Raw genomic sequence first — 15,883 nt, 5'->3', positions numbered from 1 at the left:
CTGCAATAAGGATGGCAAATGATTCACGGGGGAAATGAAATATTTCACTGTCAATTCAATAGATCTGATAATTTACAGCTTCTTGACTTGGACAGGAAAAACTCAATATGCATAAAAATGAATTTCTGATCTGATAATTGTAGAGATTCAAAAATAAAAAATGAATTTTGGTGGTTCAGTAAAGCAAACTTTACAGCAACTCGTAAGTGGGCTAAACAGGGTGTGTGGGGGCCCTCTGTTTATTCTGGTAAGAAATTGGGAACATAGAATACTTATTTTGAAAGGAACCTTAGATTAAGTCCACAGTGATTCAACTCACTTCAGGTAGCATCAGTTTAACTGATCAGCTGATTCCATTTACCTCACTTAGGTGTGTCTACACTGAATGGCTTAACTCAAAATAAGCTATGCAAACTGAGCTACGTCAATTGCATATCTTATTTTGAAATAGCTTATTTCAAATTAGGGAGCGTCTACCCAGCACTTATTTCAAAATAGAGCATTCTTTCTCCGATTTCCCTTTCCCTTATTCCGCGTACAGTAAGGGTTACAGGAGTCAGAGTAAAAAGTCCTCCAGCTTGACATCATATTGACACTATTTTGAAATAACTGCCTGCTGTGTAGATGCAGACTAACTCATTACAGAATAGCACTAGTTATTTAAAATAGTGTTACAGTGTAGACATACCCTTAGACAAACAGATCAAGGTATCTTGGTAAGACAAAACCAAATAAAGCACATAAAGGATTAAAAAAAAATCAGATTTACATATTCAGCTATACTGCATAAAGAGCCCAATTGCATTTCTGGATTTTTTAAATGAAGAGTAGTAAGCTCACTGCTATAAAGATGCGCTATATACAAGAAACTATCGCCCAGCACATGCACTCCTAAGCAAACGGTGCCATTAAATAAAAGAGAAGCCAAGCTGCTGAGACCACCATTAATTTGAAAACTTTCAAAAGTGTCACTCGATAGAGTCATGCTTGATTAAGGAGAGCTACTGAGAAATAAGAACCAGACTTCAAAGAATGCATGTTATACATGGCAGTGGCCAAGAGATCAAATTCAGTTACAGACCCAGTAAGAAAAGTTCCTGAACTTCTGCAGAAATAGATTCTCTCAAATATTGTGTACACAACCAATCAAATCCTACAATACACACCTAAGTCTTCATGAATTGCTCGTTATGAAAAAGCGAATGGAATAAAGGAGCCTGTCAGTGAGCTCAGGATATCGATGTAATAGGTTCTGCTTCTATCTGAAATATGAAGAGCAAAGATGAGCCCAGCAATTTGCCATATTGTTGGTCTCTTGCATAGACTGAACACAACATTGATTCCAGAGTGAAGTCCACAACCTTCTTGTGACATTACCTGTGCAAATATCCTGCAGCAGCAGCAAAGCTCCTGTACCACTCCATAGACATTCATAACTCCGGTGGTTAATTAGGGGAATGAGGGCTAACATGTAAAAGGAAAGGAAAATCTGAAATTGTGAGAAGATCTTCATTTTTAATGGGGCAGAAAGAAAACTCACTTAAACACCAAAGATACATTCTTTTTGAAGATGTGTTTTTCTCTCAATATTTTGTCACCGCTAATCAATGCAATCAGTTCACATTTGACATAGGAGTCACCCAGTTTGAGCACTGACACTAAATATTAATGTTGTTATATTTCCATATTGTATTTCTATGCTCACTACAACTGGTTTTAGCTACAATAAATCTGCACCTTCTCCAAATATTTAATTCTAGCGAGGGCAGAAGTTCTTACTCTAGCAAGAATCCTATTAACTTCAATGGGAGTTTTGCCTGAGTAAGGGATGCAGGATCATACCTCAGGGCAATTTTAGGGCTGCAAAGTATTTGAGAAAAATGTTTTCTGACAGATAGCTTATACAAGGCACAGGTTTTTTTTACTCTTTTGCAATTGTACTTTTGAAGTAGCACTTATGTATATTATACAGTGCTTTGGTGTTCACCCCTATAGCACATACCCAATGTCTGTATGCAGCATGGCTAAATGAAAATATAAGGTAATGCTGTCACATGAGTAAATTAAGACCTATACAGTAATATAGGGATTATAAAATTTGTGTTAAAACTGGTAACAGCGATACTTATTTACTGACAATGAAAATACATAGCATTTTTCTGTCAGAACATTTATCACTTGGCAACCCTAGACTAACCTGACATGTAAAATGATCAAAATGGATGATATGTGTAATCTTTTCCATTCATTTCTATTTATTTTAGTTATGATAAAATTCATCAGTGTGCACAGGAAGATTGAGCTTGAAACAAAATTCCTACTGAAATTGGCTCATTGTATTTTTAGTATGAGATTGCAAAACAGGATACTTACAGAATAGCTCACCAGCAGCAAACGAATATACCTGATAGTGTTAAATCTATATTAACTTTTATGATTTGTAACCAGTGAATTCTAAATTAAATATGTACTTGCCAATTACACTATTTTTTTAAAAAGTATCTATTTTGCACCTTTATTTTAAACTTGTTTAAGTCAAAGCAAAGTTATTTCTGTAACTGCCAGTAACAAAGTACCCAGGAGTAGACCATTTTAATCAGTTTTATTGATTCATGCTTTCAGTTCTTATTCAGTTAAAAACAAGGCACATTAAATATATTCTCTTATTGCTCTGTAAATGCATGCAGCTCATTCTGTATATCAAAAGTAATAAATAATGTCAATAAAACATTGTGACAATTATAAAAAGGACAGCCCAGCCTCAAATACAGTATTTAACTGTCCAATTGATAGCAATAACCCACTACAATACATAAGTGCCACATATAAAAATATGCAATATACACCCCACCCACCCACACACACACACACAAAATTGGGCTGATAGTTTTTGTTTAAAGAGTAGTTGCTGCACACTGGGTTAGAATAATACAGGCCAATGAAATTTTACAGCTGAATTGACCTGAAGAGTACATCTTGAAAAATCATTGTTTCAAAACTTTAAAACAGTGTTGGGATGAAATCAAATAATTTTGGATTGTATTTCCATTTTACTATTTAAACCAGTATAAACAATGTATGCAACTTTTTCTGCTATACAATGTAAGTACTTATACACATTCTACTGTGCCACAAGAGACCAAAACAGCAGAGGACTAAGAAAGTTATTGCATCTAAAATTCAAAGCAAATCAGAACAACAGGACAGGCACACAGCCATGAAAATCCCTTTACATTCTGCATATTATATTAAGTTAGTAAATAAAAAAACAGCAAGTAGTATATTGGATGTGTGGTACACAGTATTGGCGTTACAGCAAAACCTCAATTATCATTCTTAACAGTATAACTTAAGGGAGTGGAGGGGAACTATTAAAGGTGTACTGAATCATAAGAAATATGTTAAATACAATGGCTTTCTTCATCTAACCTGAAAAGGACTCTTCTGTGTCACTTGTAGCCATTACACTTTAAAAATTATTGGTAACATAATGTCTTTTTGAAAAATACAAAACTTAACTCTGTATTATTGTACATTGATTTCTCCCAGTTCTAGAATGTGCGGCAAAAGGTTGTTGTGTTCTTTACTCTTTAGTTCAAAAGGACATTTGGCACCAATAACTTTATATTGCAAAAATACAGATATATATTTTATCCAGTGTATGCTGACATATTTTAATGCAAAAGCTTGATAGAGAAACAAATCCAAGGCCCTTTTTGTTCATACATAAACCTCACGTTGTCATCAAGTGTCAATTCACACAGATTGAGCCATACTAGGGTGTGCTCAGTGATCTCAAAAACAAAAAAGTTAGTTCCCCACTGTGATGTGTGCAAGAAAGTACAAAGCATCTTAATGTTAGCAAAATCTAATAAAGGAAAAATCATTTTAAAGCATTTCACCTTGGGGCTTTTTAGAATACAGTCTTCCCTCCATTTTTTGTTTAGACTAAGTGCTGTATATTTGCCCTTAACTGATAAGTTCAGATTCATTTAATAATTTTAGGTGGGCTTTTCCTTCACCCATATTTAGATCAATACAATTTGTAATAGCTGGAAATGTACTAGATGAAAAAATTCAATCACCTCACCATTACCACCTGTAGTTAGTACTGTCATCACAGTTATTTTACATCCTGAGCACCTAAATATTTTGCATACAATATTATTTTACTTGTCTACTATTCAGAACTGCACTGCTTAGAGAATATTAACCTCACATCATGTGCCCTTAATGGATTAAAATAAATCAGATTTTGCATTTAGTTGTGTATATGTACGCTGGCACTTTAAATTCAAGGCTTCTGCTTTGAGATGTAAACTGATATTTATACTCAGGACTATTATGAAAAGTACTTACCAATAAAATATCCATTATTTTTTTCCTCCCTGCCACAGATCAAGCAGAAACCCTCCATTTGATCTTAATGCTGATCATAGTCAATTTCATAATAGGAAGAGTCACAGGGCAAATAGCCAGGTGCAGCATGTGCGAGAAAGGCTCAAATAAATAGCCCAAAATTGGTGTTCTCAACTTTGCATTAATTTGCTGAATAGCCCTTACCGCTTTTTCAGTAAGCCCTGCTAGATCACCAAAACAACTTTCCCATTTAAGTGTACATTTTGCAAATATTAACTGACTAAGATTAGAGTAATATGGCAAAGCTCTTGTTATATATACTTTCAGTATTTGTCTAAAAAACCCAAAAACAAACAGTACGAGAATTTACAAGATACGCCAATATCTGCTCGACAATAGTATATACTGAAAACAGACTGGTTTCCACACATAGGAGTGAAAGGTATACAGTACCTATATTATGTTTTACTTTAAATTATATCTTATTATGATAATTTTGGTTTTTTTGCTTCCATCTTGTGCTCTTCCAGCCTCATACTGTCAAAATTTTATTGACAGAAATGTATCTGACAAAAAAATTGATGCCACTGAATGAGTACAACACTGAGAAGCATTGAAGTGACTATGCAGCATTCCATAAATATCACTATGATTCTTTATCAGGATGTTTAATTTAGAAGTGCTCAAGATATTTTTTTGTGGCAACCTCCTGAAAACCTAAATGTGAACATTTCCCCTTTCCCCCATGAAAACTTTTCTTTTTCTGACAGGCACTTTGAACATGCCTAATACTTTTAATTAAAGTAGATTTTAGGTAGCAGTTAATCTGCATGCTTAAAAAGAAATGGTGCATAGAGAATATCTAAGAGCTTAAAGTTGTGAGAGGGAGTGTCTGAACAACCCTTTTCTAGACTCGTCTGAATTCTTGCAAATAATTTCCATGTCTGAAGTCTGCCCAGTCCAAAAGGCCACATTTTGGAGTATTAATATAAGCACAGAAAATAAGGAAAAAGATAAATGCACCCGTTTGTTTTTGTAAAAGCTACCTGACCACCAGCTACAGATCGTGTAGAATAAACAGACTTTTGAAACCATTGGAATGTTTTTCAGCACTGAACGAGGCAGCGACACATAGCTGTATGCAGGTTTTGCATTTTTCAAACTCACAGTCCACCACCACTTCGATCCACTGGAATAACAACTCTCTGATGTAAATTCTCTTCAGCAGTTTTCATAAGTACAGCCAGTCGGCTTCCTGACACATATCCCTTCTGAATAGCACTCATGAGCTTAAAAAAAATGTACAACATATTAATGATAGTAGCCATATTTAGCCATGACACAACACTTAAAGAGATTTTAATCCCAAAGGTTGAAGTCTTCCCTGAACTGAGGATTCCACCCATTGGTGGCCAGCCAATAACATAGCTGCAACTGAAGCTAACCCCTCATGTAGAAAAGATACATTGTTATGATTGGTGCCGCTTACCCGCCTGCTTGAAATCAAGACATACAAACTGATCTACACCAGTGCAGTAACTATGCACACCAGGGTTGGGCAAGATGTGGCCAGGGTGCTGGATCCAGCCCACCTAACACTTTGATCTGGCCCACGGACTGCACCTGGCCACTTTCTACTTATATCCTGCTGTCCATGCCACCAAATTTCCAGGCTGTGGCTCAGGCAGCAGGACCCTATTTAAATGGTCCATGATTCCTGGTTGTTGCACTACCATGGCAGCGGCCTGAGCCATGAGTCTTTTAAATAGAGGCAGCAACCCTGGGTGGCTGCCAGGCAATATGGTAGCGGTGGGGCCAGGAGCCAGAAGCCCTTTAAGTTGCTGCCATTTAAAGGGCTTGCAGCTTCCAGCATCACTGCTACTGCATTGCCTAGGGTTGCTGCGGCTATTTAAAGGGCTCCCAGTCACATTACTACCCCAGCAGGGGCCGGAGCGTTGAGCCCTTTAAATAGCCACAGCAGTCGGCTCCCAGGGAATGCAGCAGCGGCGGGGTCAGGAGTCATAAGCCTGCTGCTCTGTTTTTACTTCAAAGCCTCCAGCCCCAGACAAGAAGGGACTAGACTTGAGTCTCAAGGTCCCTTTCAGTTCAAGTATTCTATGACTCTGTGATTCTCCTCCTGCTTAACTACTCTTTCCCCTGCCTTCTGCGCTTCCACCTATTCTTTCACCAGTTCTGGACCATGTAAGTGAAGGCAGAAGTAGGCTTTTGTACAGTACTCAAGAAAAATATGTGTTGAGCAAAAAATATCCAAATATCTACATAGGTAATGTTTAGACATCTGCCAGATCCTCAGTTGGTGTAAACTGTCATAGCTCCACTCTCATCAGTGAAGTGCACCAAGTGACATAGCCAAGAAACTAGTCTGTGAGGCAACAGACTAGCGATCACAGATGCTGATATGTTCTTCTATTCAGGTCTTACTCTACAACATCCTTTTTATCTTCCTTCCTCCAGTATTGATTTGTGTGGTATCAGCATGATAGCAAAACATTCAACACCCTTTTTACTCCTCTGACCTTTTTCTTAAAAACCAGACTAGAGCTGAGCAAACACTTTATAAAAATGTATCTAATGAATTTAGCTTCAGCATCTGTTTATATCTGTTAGCATAATAATTTCTTCAAAAATTCCTAACTGTTTTAACTCATTAGATAGATTGAAACAGTTTCTGAAAGCATTCATTGTTCAAGCCATGTTGACTGTTCGCAACTGGTCAGAAAAAAAAATCATGTTACAGTGATCACTTGCCACACATTCAAATACAAGTTTACACAAATATTTGCAAACATAAGTTTCCACAAACATTCTTTCAAGGAAATGTGACAGTTTTCAGAGAGCAAACATAAAAGGAGCATATATCCTTATAGATCCATTTTAAAAGATTTACCATCACTTATGTAAGTTCCATACATTTAATTAACTGGGTGGCAAAAATCAAAGGTTTTTTTTATTACTTGTGATTCTAAAACTTAATTTATAGTAGTGCATAATAAGTTACATGCTGTACACATTCATAGAAGATATTCATCCCAAGTGTACAAAAGGCCTCATTATGGCAATGCTGAAGCAACCAGATTTCATTTGTTTTTATTTAAGGAACCTGTTCCAAAATGGGGCATACAGTGCATTTATGAAAAGCAAAGAGGATAAACTAGAAGCCACCAATAAATATAGTTTTAAAAAATTCAAAAAAATGCTGTCATTCACATTTTGGAAATATTAGAAACACAAAATATACAACCTCTAAAAGGAGTTTTGAGCACAATAAATGCTTAATGATTGCCAGTTTTCTGTTTCTTAATTATATACTGTACCCCCACTCACAAAGTTACAGCATAAGCCACTCAAATGAAGAGCTCTGTATAGAAAATGCAAAGTGCTATTTATTCTTCACCAGTTAAAACTCTTATATAAAAAGGGGGAGGAGGTGCTCTAGCTCTCTCAATTGCCTGAAAAGCTGTGTTTGCTTTTGTTTAAGAAAATGTATTAGTATGATGTCATGGGGCTATTGTTTCCATTTTATTTTAAATGTTTTTGGTCACTATGCTTTAGGCAAATAAATCCTCCTTTTTGGCAATGCAGGGCATAACTGGTGAAAATTTTCTGCATTTAGATTCAACAATGCTCTTATCTACAGCTCATCTCCAGAGAGACAATTACCATTTCCTTTCCCTTGATCTTGTTTGTTTAACTTGACACTGTGAAGAAAGGGCTGACATTGACCAAAATCCTCAGTATTAATTTATCACATGTTCGGCATTCATCATCTCTGTGATTCTGGAAAGACCTGGCAGTCATTTGAAACACCTGACCAAGACAGACTATACAAAAACAAACCTGGCTAGCTGGAAACAAACTGCTCACGTAAGGGGAGTCAAAGGGATGGAGGCAAACACTGTACGAATATCTTTACTGACTTCTATTTTCCCTTGTAAATCGTTTGCAGCAAGATGCATAGACAACTGATGCTAACATCTCCCTTTCATGCACTCTGTTGCTTTCTCTCTATAGATAATTCAGAAATTAAGCAGGACAATGTAGATAGCTTACACCTCACACTGAACCTGCGGCTTCTCAGCCCTAATACTTTTTCAGTGAAACTTTTAATCAACAGTCATATTAAGTGTGAGTAAATACTACTGTTTTAACTGTGCACCACAAGCCAAATTGTGCCTTCAGAGGTATGGGTGGCTCACACCCAATCTGAAGGAAGCAAGAAACATGAATCTGAGGGCAGAATTTCCTACTACTGAAAAGGCTATCCCAAGAGACTACAGGATATGCTGTTTGGGTCTAAGAAGGTTTGTTTCTGCATAGAAGAAACTCTGAGTTTAATAGTGTCTATACATGCAAACCTTAATTCGAATTTGGTAAACCTCATTCTACGAGGAGTAATGCCAAATTCAAAATAGCTATTTTGAATTAAGTGGTGTGTAGACACTTAATTAGAAATAGGGGGCCTCCAGCCCTTCCCAGGGAGCCCTGGTGGCCACTCTGGGCACAACCAGGAAAACTCACTCTCCTCTCCTCCTTCCCCGGAGAAATTAAAGGGGTAGACCTGTGCCAGCCAGTGCCTGTGCCAGCTCCAAGCCTGCCAGCCCATAGCCAGCAGTGGCCATCGGGACCTCTGACCCAGTAGCACCAAAACATGAGCCAGCAAGCCACTGGCAGCCAGCCCTCCACCGTTCCCCAGGAGCAGTGTGCCAGCTCCCAGAAGCCTTTCTGGTTCAGGGTGGAGATCATGGACCTTATTCAGGTTTGGGGGGGATGCCCCCAACATTCATGATCTCCACACTAGACGGATGAATGTGGCCGTCTATGGCAGGATAACTGCCAGCCTGGTCACCAAAGAACACATGTGAACTTAGGAGCAGGTTTGCATTAAAATCAAGTTGGTCTGGTGAGACCCCCAACACTGGGCCCTGAGCTTCCCCTCCCCCTTCTTCCCCTTGCTTCCCCCTTCCAGAACTCTCCTCTCAGGTTTCCCCCTCCCCTCTCCCAACCTCTCTCCCACCTCCTTTTTCCAGTCTCCCCAGAGGTTCATCCCTCTCCCCCCCACCCCAGTTTTGTTCAATAAACCCAGTTTCTATTTTTCATCATACGTGTCTTTCATTTGACATCAGGAAGGGGGGCTAGGGAGGAGTAAGTGGAAGGACGTGAGGGAGGAATGGGGCACGAGCCCCCGGTGGGGAGGACCACGGAGGATCTGAGTGCTCCTCGGGATGGACACTCTCCCTCAGGACCTCCTGGATCCTGACAGTCCCCCGATGGACCCCCCCAGATGGCAGCCTGCAGCAAGTGCAGCCGGGCTGATGGCAACGACCCTACGAGACGCAATGGCGTGCTCAGGGGCAGCTCTGGCTCCATGTGGCCGAGTGCTATGGTGTCCCGAGTGCAGGCACTCAGGGCACTCCAAGACAGGACTGCTTTGCTGTCCCTCATCGAGGTAGACAAGCAAGCGGGGAACCCTGAGAACTGTCTGTCCGGGGTGGGGATAGGGTCCCTTTAAGCACAGAGCTCAGTTAGCCTCAGGCAGCAGCCCCACACACAAAGTCCTAACCTGATGCACTGCCAGCACTGGTTCCGGCCAGCCTTAACTTTGGTTCAGGATCCACTCAGTGTGGACATGCTATTTCGAAATAGCAAAATGCTATTTTGAAATATAGATTTTGTGTATAGATGCATTATTTCGAATTAGCTTAATTCGAATTAACTATTTCATATTAAGTTAATTTGAAATAGCATTGTAGTGTAGACATACTGTCAGGGATGATCTAGATCAGTGGTCTCCAAGATCACTTTTTAAATCTCAGAACAGGCGAAGATCTACTGCCCCGCCCCTTCCTTGAAGCTCCGCCCCTTCCTTGAAGCCCTGCCTTCTCTATTCTCCTCCTGTCCATCACTTGCTATCCCCAGCCCTCACTTACATACTCTGATCAACAGTTTATTTTTAAATTATGCGATACATACAATTAAAATCACATGTTTATAGTTATGAAATAAATGGTATGTTTTGTATTCATGCTATTTAAATCTAAAATGAAGCATTTATAATTATACATTTTGTGGGGACAGAGTTCTGCGGCTGGGGGCAGGGGAGAGGGAACAGGGTGCTGGGAGGGCAGAGGACAGGGTGCTAGTGGGGACAGGGTTCTGCAGCAGGAGACAGAGTGCCAGTGGGGACAGAGTTCGGGGAGTGGGGACAGAATTCGGGGAGTGGGGACAGAAATAGGGACAGAGTTCTGTAGCTGGGGACAGGAGAGTGGGGACAGAGTTTGGGGAGAGGGGACAGGAATGGGGACCGAGTTCTGTAGCTGGGGACAGGAGTGGAGACAGCATTCTGTGACTCGGGAGAGGGGGCTGGGGAGTGGGGTGCCAGGGGACGCAGAGAGTCCCCTGCATCTCCCTTCTCCCAGCATACTCCCCCCCCCCCCCAGGGAAACCAGCGCGCGCCTGCCCCGGGGCCAACCCCTACCCCCCCCCCCGCACAGGGAAGCCCCGCACGCACGCCTGCCCCGGGGCCAACCCCTCCCCTGAAGGGAAGCCCCGCGCGCACGCCTGCCCAGGGAGCCGACCCTCCCACCCGCGCAGGGAAGCCGCGCGCGCACGCACGCCTGCCCCGCGGCCAGCACCGCCCCCCCCCCCCGCCCCATGCAGGGAAGCCCCGTGCGCGCCTGCCTCGGAGCCAACTCCCCCCCCCCCCCCGGCCAGGAAACCCCCGCGTGCGCGCCTGCCCATGGGGCCGACCCTCCCCCCCCCCGCGCCGGGAAGCCCCGCGCGAACACCTGCCCCAGGGCCAACCCCCCGCGCCCGCTGGAAACCCTCTGCGCACCTCCCGCAGGGCTGACTCACCCTCCTGTGCTGTCCGGGGGCCCGGCAGAGCAGCTAGCGCACTTCTGGCATTGCCGGAAGTGGCGCTAAGCCACAGGACTTCTGAAGCCGACACTACCTCTTGAGGTAAGTAGTGGGGCTTCTGGGGGGTGGGAGGGAAATGGGGGCGAGACGGACAGGACGCCTTGCGAGCTACTGGTCGAGGCCTCGAGATCGACCAGTAGCTCGTGATCGACCTGTTGGTGACCACGGATCTAGATGGTGCTTGGTCCTGCTGTGAAGGCAGGGGACTGGACTTGATGACCTCTTGAGGTCCCTTCCAATTCTAGTATTCTATGATGCTATAAATCATTTGGGGAGAACAGATGACCCTCCTACCCAGGGCTGGATTAAGGGGGGAGCTAGCCATGCAGCTGACTGGGGTGCCAACCTATGGGGGGGGGGCGCTGTGCGCCTGGAATCCGCGTGGCGCCCATCAGAGCTGCAATCAGGCTCTGCGCACCCAATTGTAGCTGTAATGTGTGCAGTGCGCCGGGGGGCCAAGCCGCGCAAGCGCCATGCACCCAGGGGCGGAGCCGTGCATGCACCGTGTGCCCATTATCCAGGGCGCAGGAATGGCTCGAGCCAGCCCTGCTCTTACCCTGTCTATTCACTGTAAGAATATAACAACAGCCACACTGGGTCAGACCAAAGGTCCATCTAGCCTAGGATCTGGTCTTCCGACAGTGGCTAATACCAGATGCCCCAGAGGGAGTGAACAGAACAGGAATCAAGTGATCCCTCTCCTGTCACCCATTCCCAGCCTCTGACAGAGGCTAGGGACACCATTAGTATACATCTTGGCTAATAGCCATTGATGGACCTAACCTCCATGAATGTATCTTTCTTGAACTCTGTTAAAGTCCTGGTCTTCACAACCTCCTCTTAGCAAGGAGTTCCACTGTGGCCTCAAACAGCTTCTAAAGACACTTGACACCATGTGAAATTTCCACAGCATGAACAGAAAAGCTGCATAAATTACCACTGCAGAATAGGTCAGCAGTGTATTGCTCTCCTTCACTCCTCAGATTTATTAGGAAATTTTAAGACAGTGATGATCTTCTAGGTAAGGATCTACACATAGATACTTGCTCAGGGTTTGCGTTTGCAACAAGTCACATTAGCCATTTCTGTGTTACTCCCAGTTCAGATCTGCTAGTTTAGGTTTCTCTCTCTCAGCAGCTGGGAGCATGATGTCTTTTGTTCCTTCCACTCAGCAAGTCTTTTAGCTAGGTTACTTTAAAAATATACAGAGACAGCCACCTGCTTTAATGTCCAGAAAGCTGGAAAAGACACAACAGAAGGGAGGCAGACAAACTCCATGTTTAAAAAAAAAGTCCTCATTCTCTCTCACAGAAGGATAACACCTACTAGCTCATATAGTGTGTACCCTTACCAATACAGGACAGGCAGTCTATGCTAAGGATGAAATCCTGGCCTTACTGAAGGCAATAAATATTCACAATTCCTACTGATTTCAATGGGGCCAAGTTTTCAACCTCAGAAATATCTTGTTAGTTTGGGTCAGTACACTCAAGTTACTACACTTAAGCTAGACTGGCATTCCTTTTTATGGTCACACTCACTCAAAGCTAGCTTCTAGAGCAGTGTTTCTTAAACTTTTTAAGACTGAGAAACACGAAACAATATTTTTTTGTTAAGAAAAAAAAGGGGGAGAGGTTGGGGGGGAAGTTATTGAGGAAAAAGGGCAGCCATTTTGAATTCTGTTGTTCTCCATGGAACACAGTTTAAGAAACACTGCTCTAGAGAGAATGAGCAAAGCTTGATCTGCACAATTATTTGATTAGCAACTGATGGGTTGCTGTGACATAAGCAGATACATCCTCACTGCAATATTAGCACTGTTGTCAGTATACCCACTGATGGGACTAGCTGGCGAACCCCAACTAGATATTTGTGCATGAGGACAGCAGTTGGATTAGTGATAAAACTGAGTTATACTTCAAGTTAATAAGGTAGTGAAGACAATCTCTTAGTCTCTTTCTCTCCAATGCTTCATCACTATTAAGAAAAGTATAAGCACATGCTGCAGCATTTGCCCTTATAAGAACAGATTCAGATTATGGAAAATTATGTGATCAACACAAAGTCTGTGCTGTAAAAATTGTATTTCTTAATGTTGATACATGCATTGTCCACCATTACGAAAGTAAATTCATATATAAAAAAAATCATGGCTAAAAAACTGTATGGCAAGCCTATAAAATTGTGTATAAACCCTACATCTAACTCTAATAATTTCAAATATAGAAATTATCATCCCTTTCATTACAACTAAAAAAAACCAAACACCCTACACACTTACCTGCAAAAACTCATTGAGTTCAACCTGCCCATTTTTGTTCAAATCCACCTCATTTAAAATCTCATGAAGTGTATTTTCATCAATTTGAATGCTGATGTTCTAAATAAAAGAACAGAACAAGCAAATCAATGGGATCTGTTAAACATGATTTATACTATATTACACAACTGAGATAAGAATTCAAAAATCAAGAGAGAAATATTACCTCTAACACAAGTTGAACATCCAGTATGGTAATAAAACCTTTCTTCTCTTTATCAAACATGTGGAACCTCTTTTTATATCTGCAAAATAGAATTATGAATGGTACAGATATATGGAAAAGGTTGACAGAAGTCTCTTCCCAGAGACTGGGGAAAGTCCATTTGTACTTTATTTACCTGTCAATATCTGAAGGTATAAGTGTGATTTCAGAGCTGTCTGTTAATTGTTCTGATTTTGCCTTGTAGCCCATTTCATAGTACAGAAACTTTTTAGCAGATTCAAGTTCTTCCTAAAATGGGAAGGAAACAAAGTTTCAGTTCTAGAATAATCCTGAATATTTACACGCTGAATACCTTCTATACTGTAATATTTTATTGACTCCAATCACTTAATTATAATTGCTGGTTCTTAGAGGAGTATCAGCATTTAATAGCCAAAAAGTGCTTACAAGCAAGCGAGGTCATTAAGATAAAGCAGTATTCCATGCTTCACCTAGATCACTTGCTTTGATGTTCAAGTGTTGATTGTCAATTCATATTCACACACAGAGAAATGGAACATAAAGATTTTAGGGTCATATCATGTTCTCAATACACACATGCATCTTCCAATGATGTCAGCAAGACCAGAATTAAGAGTTGGTAACTTACATGAATATTTAAATGCTGTGAACGGTCCATAATGGACTCCAATCAACAATAGATATGAGAATAAAAATAAAACCTGACATTATCATCTTCATACAGCAGAATGAAAAGGAGGGTCTTAGTCATAAGTTAAAATGTTTCAGTTCAACTTTGAATTCTTTGCTTATTTAAGAGTTTTAGGTATGGTTTTGGTATTTAACATCTTGTGTGGAAGACCATAAAATGTATATTTACAGAGATTTGCTCTGACCCTTCCAGCCCCTTTTAATATTATAGTCAAATGCAAATTCATAGCCTTAATCAAGTGATCACATACTATTTTTCAACTATATTACACAGTATATTAGCATATACTAGTTTTCTAAAACCTTTATTACAGTTATGTAGCTTCTTTAGTATTTTGGTCTATGTACGCCATAAAAGTCACCAATACTGTTTACTTACTCAGTGTGCTAAAGGTTACGTATAAATGACACATACCCATAGTATAAATTTTCTAGGCATATCTACGTGTCACCAAAGTTCCAGGGCACATATGTGGCAAAAACCTACATATGTGATTAAGTCAATATCTTACATTGTTGTTTACAGTGCTGTTATACCTCTATTGGTCCCAAGATATTAGAGCAACAAGGTGGGTGAGGTAATTATCTTTTATTGGAACAATTTCTGCTGGTGAGAGGGAAAAGCTTTTGAGCTACACAGAACTCTTCAAGTATATGAGGAGACCTGGTGAGCTTATCAGGACTACTCACATGCTTCATGTTAAGCATGTACACATCTTTACAGGATCAGGGATTAATGAATGCTGCATTGATGATGTACTACACTATCTCACCCTCAAACAGCAATAAAGATATACTGGACCACACTGAAAATAGAGCTCATATGTAGGAATGAAACAAATCACCTTTAAAGATGCTACATATGTAATTACAGTAATAGGGTGATCTGCCCCCATGAAAGGGCCAGGGATCATGGGGCTAGTCAGTCCTGTTCTAAGGCAGAGCCCTTAAAATAAACTGGTACTTGGCAACTTGCAAAGGATGGGATGATTGCCTGATAAGCACTGAACTCTTATAAGGGCTGAAAATACTGATGGAGGAGCACTCTAAGCAGCAGTTTGGCTCCAGCAGCATTGGGACACCCAGACAGATAGTTTATAAGAGGACTAGGAAAAAGCTATCAGAGCTGGGTGACTCCCACAACAAAGTTCCTGGGGTAATGGAAAGTAACCTGGTTTAGCCAAATGATTTATGTTGATTGTTTATTTGATTTTTTTATTCTGAATATTGTTGGTATGACCAATAAATGAAGACCCGAGGAAAAGGACCTGATATAGACAGTGGGCAGGGTATCAATCCTTCCTGGGCATGAGAGACATACCACCAGTCTACACTTACAGAAACTGTGTGTTTGTATTATTGAAAGTGGTGTGCGATCATGCAACTACAGA

The 15,883-nt window shown here is 41.0% G+C and overlaps 1 protein-coding gene across 4 annotated transcripts in view; it reads right to left on the bottom strand.

The window, feature by feature from the left end:
• Window positions 1-2,586: 2,586 nt before the first annotated feature.
• Window positions 2,587-15,883, bottom strand: part of GPD2 (glycerol-3-phosphate dehydrogenase 2) — a 135,398-nt gene continuing 122,101 nt past the window's right edge. For all 4 annotated transcript variants that reach the window (XM_075933429.2, XM_075933427.2, XM_006125658.5 and 1 more), the window contains 4 exons: window positions 13,957-14,069; window positions 13,782-13,860; window positions 13,577-13,675; window positions 2,587-5,648 (listed from right to left, as the gene is read on the bottom strand). In XM_075933429.2, the coding sequence (XP_075789544.2) occupies window positions 5,523-5,648; window positions 13,577-13,675; window positions 13,782-13,860; window positions 13,957-14,069 (417 nt within the window). In that variant the 3' untranslated portion in view covers window positions 2,587-5,522. The remainder of the gene's footprint in view (window positions 5,649-13,576; window positions 13,676-13,781; window positions 13,861-13,956; window positions 14,070-15,883) is intronic.

This window comes from Pelodiscus sinensis, chromosome 7 (assembly GCF_052426305.1).
Source record: "Pelodiscus sinensis isolate ZL-2025 chromosome 7, ASM5242630v1, whole genome shotgun sequence".
In the NCBI taxonomy this organism is placed as follows: domain Eukaryota; kingdom Metazoa; phylum Chordata; order Testudines; family Trionychidae; genus Pelodiscus; species Pelodiscus sinensis.
Note: the sequence above shows the minus strand (reverse complement) of the source record. Positions and strands in the feature narration are given on the sequence as shown.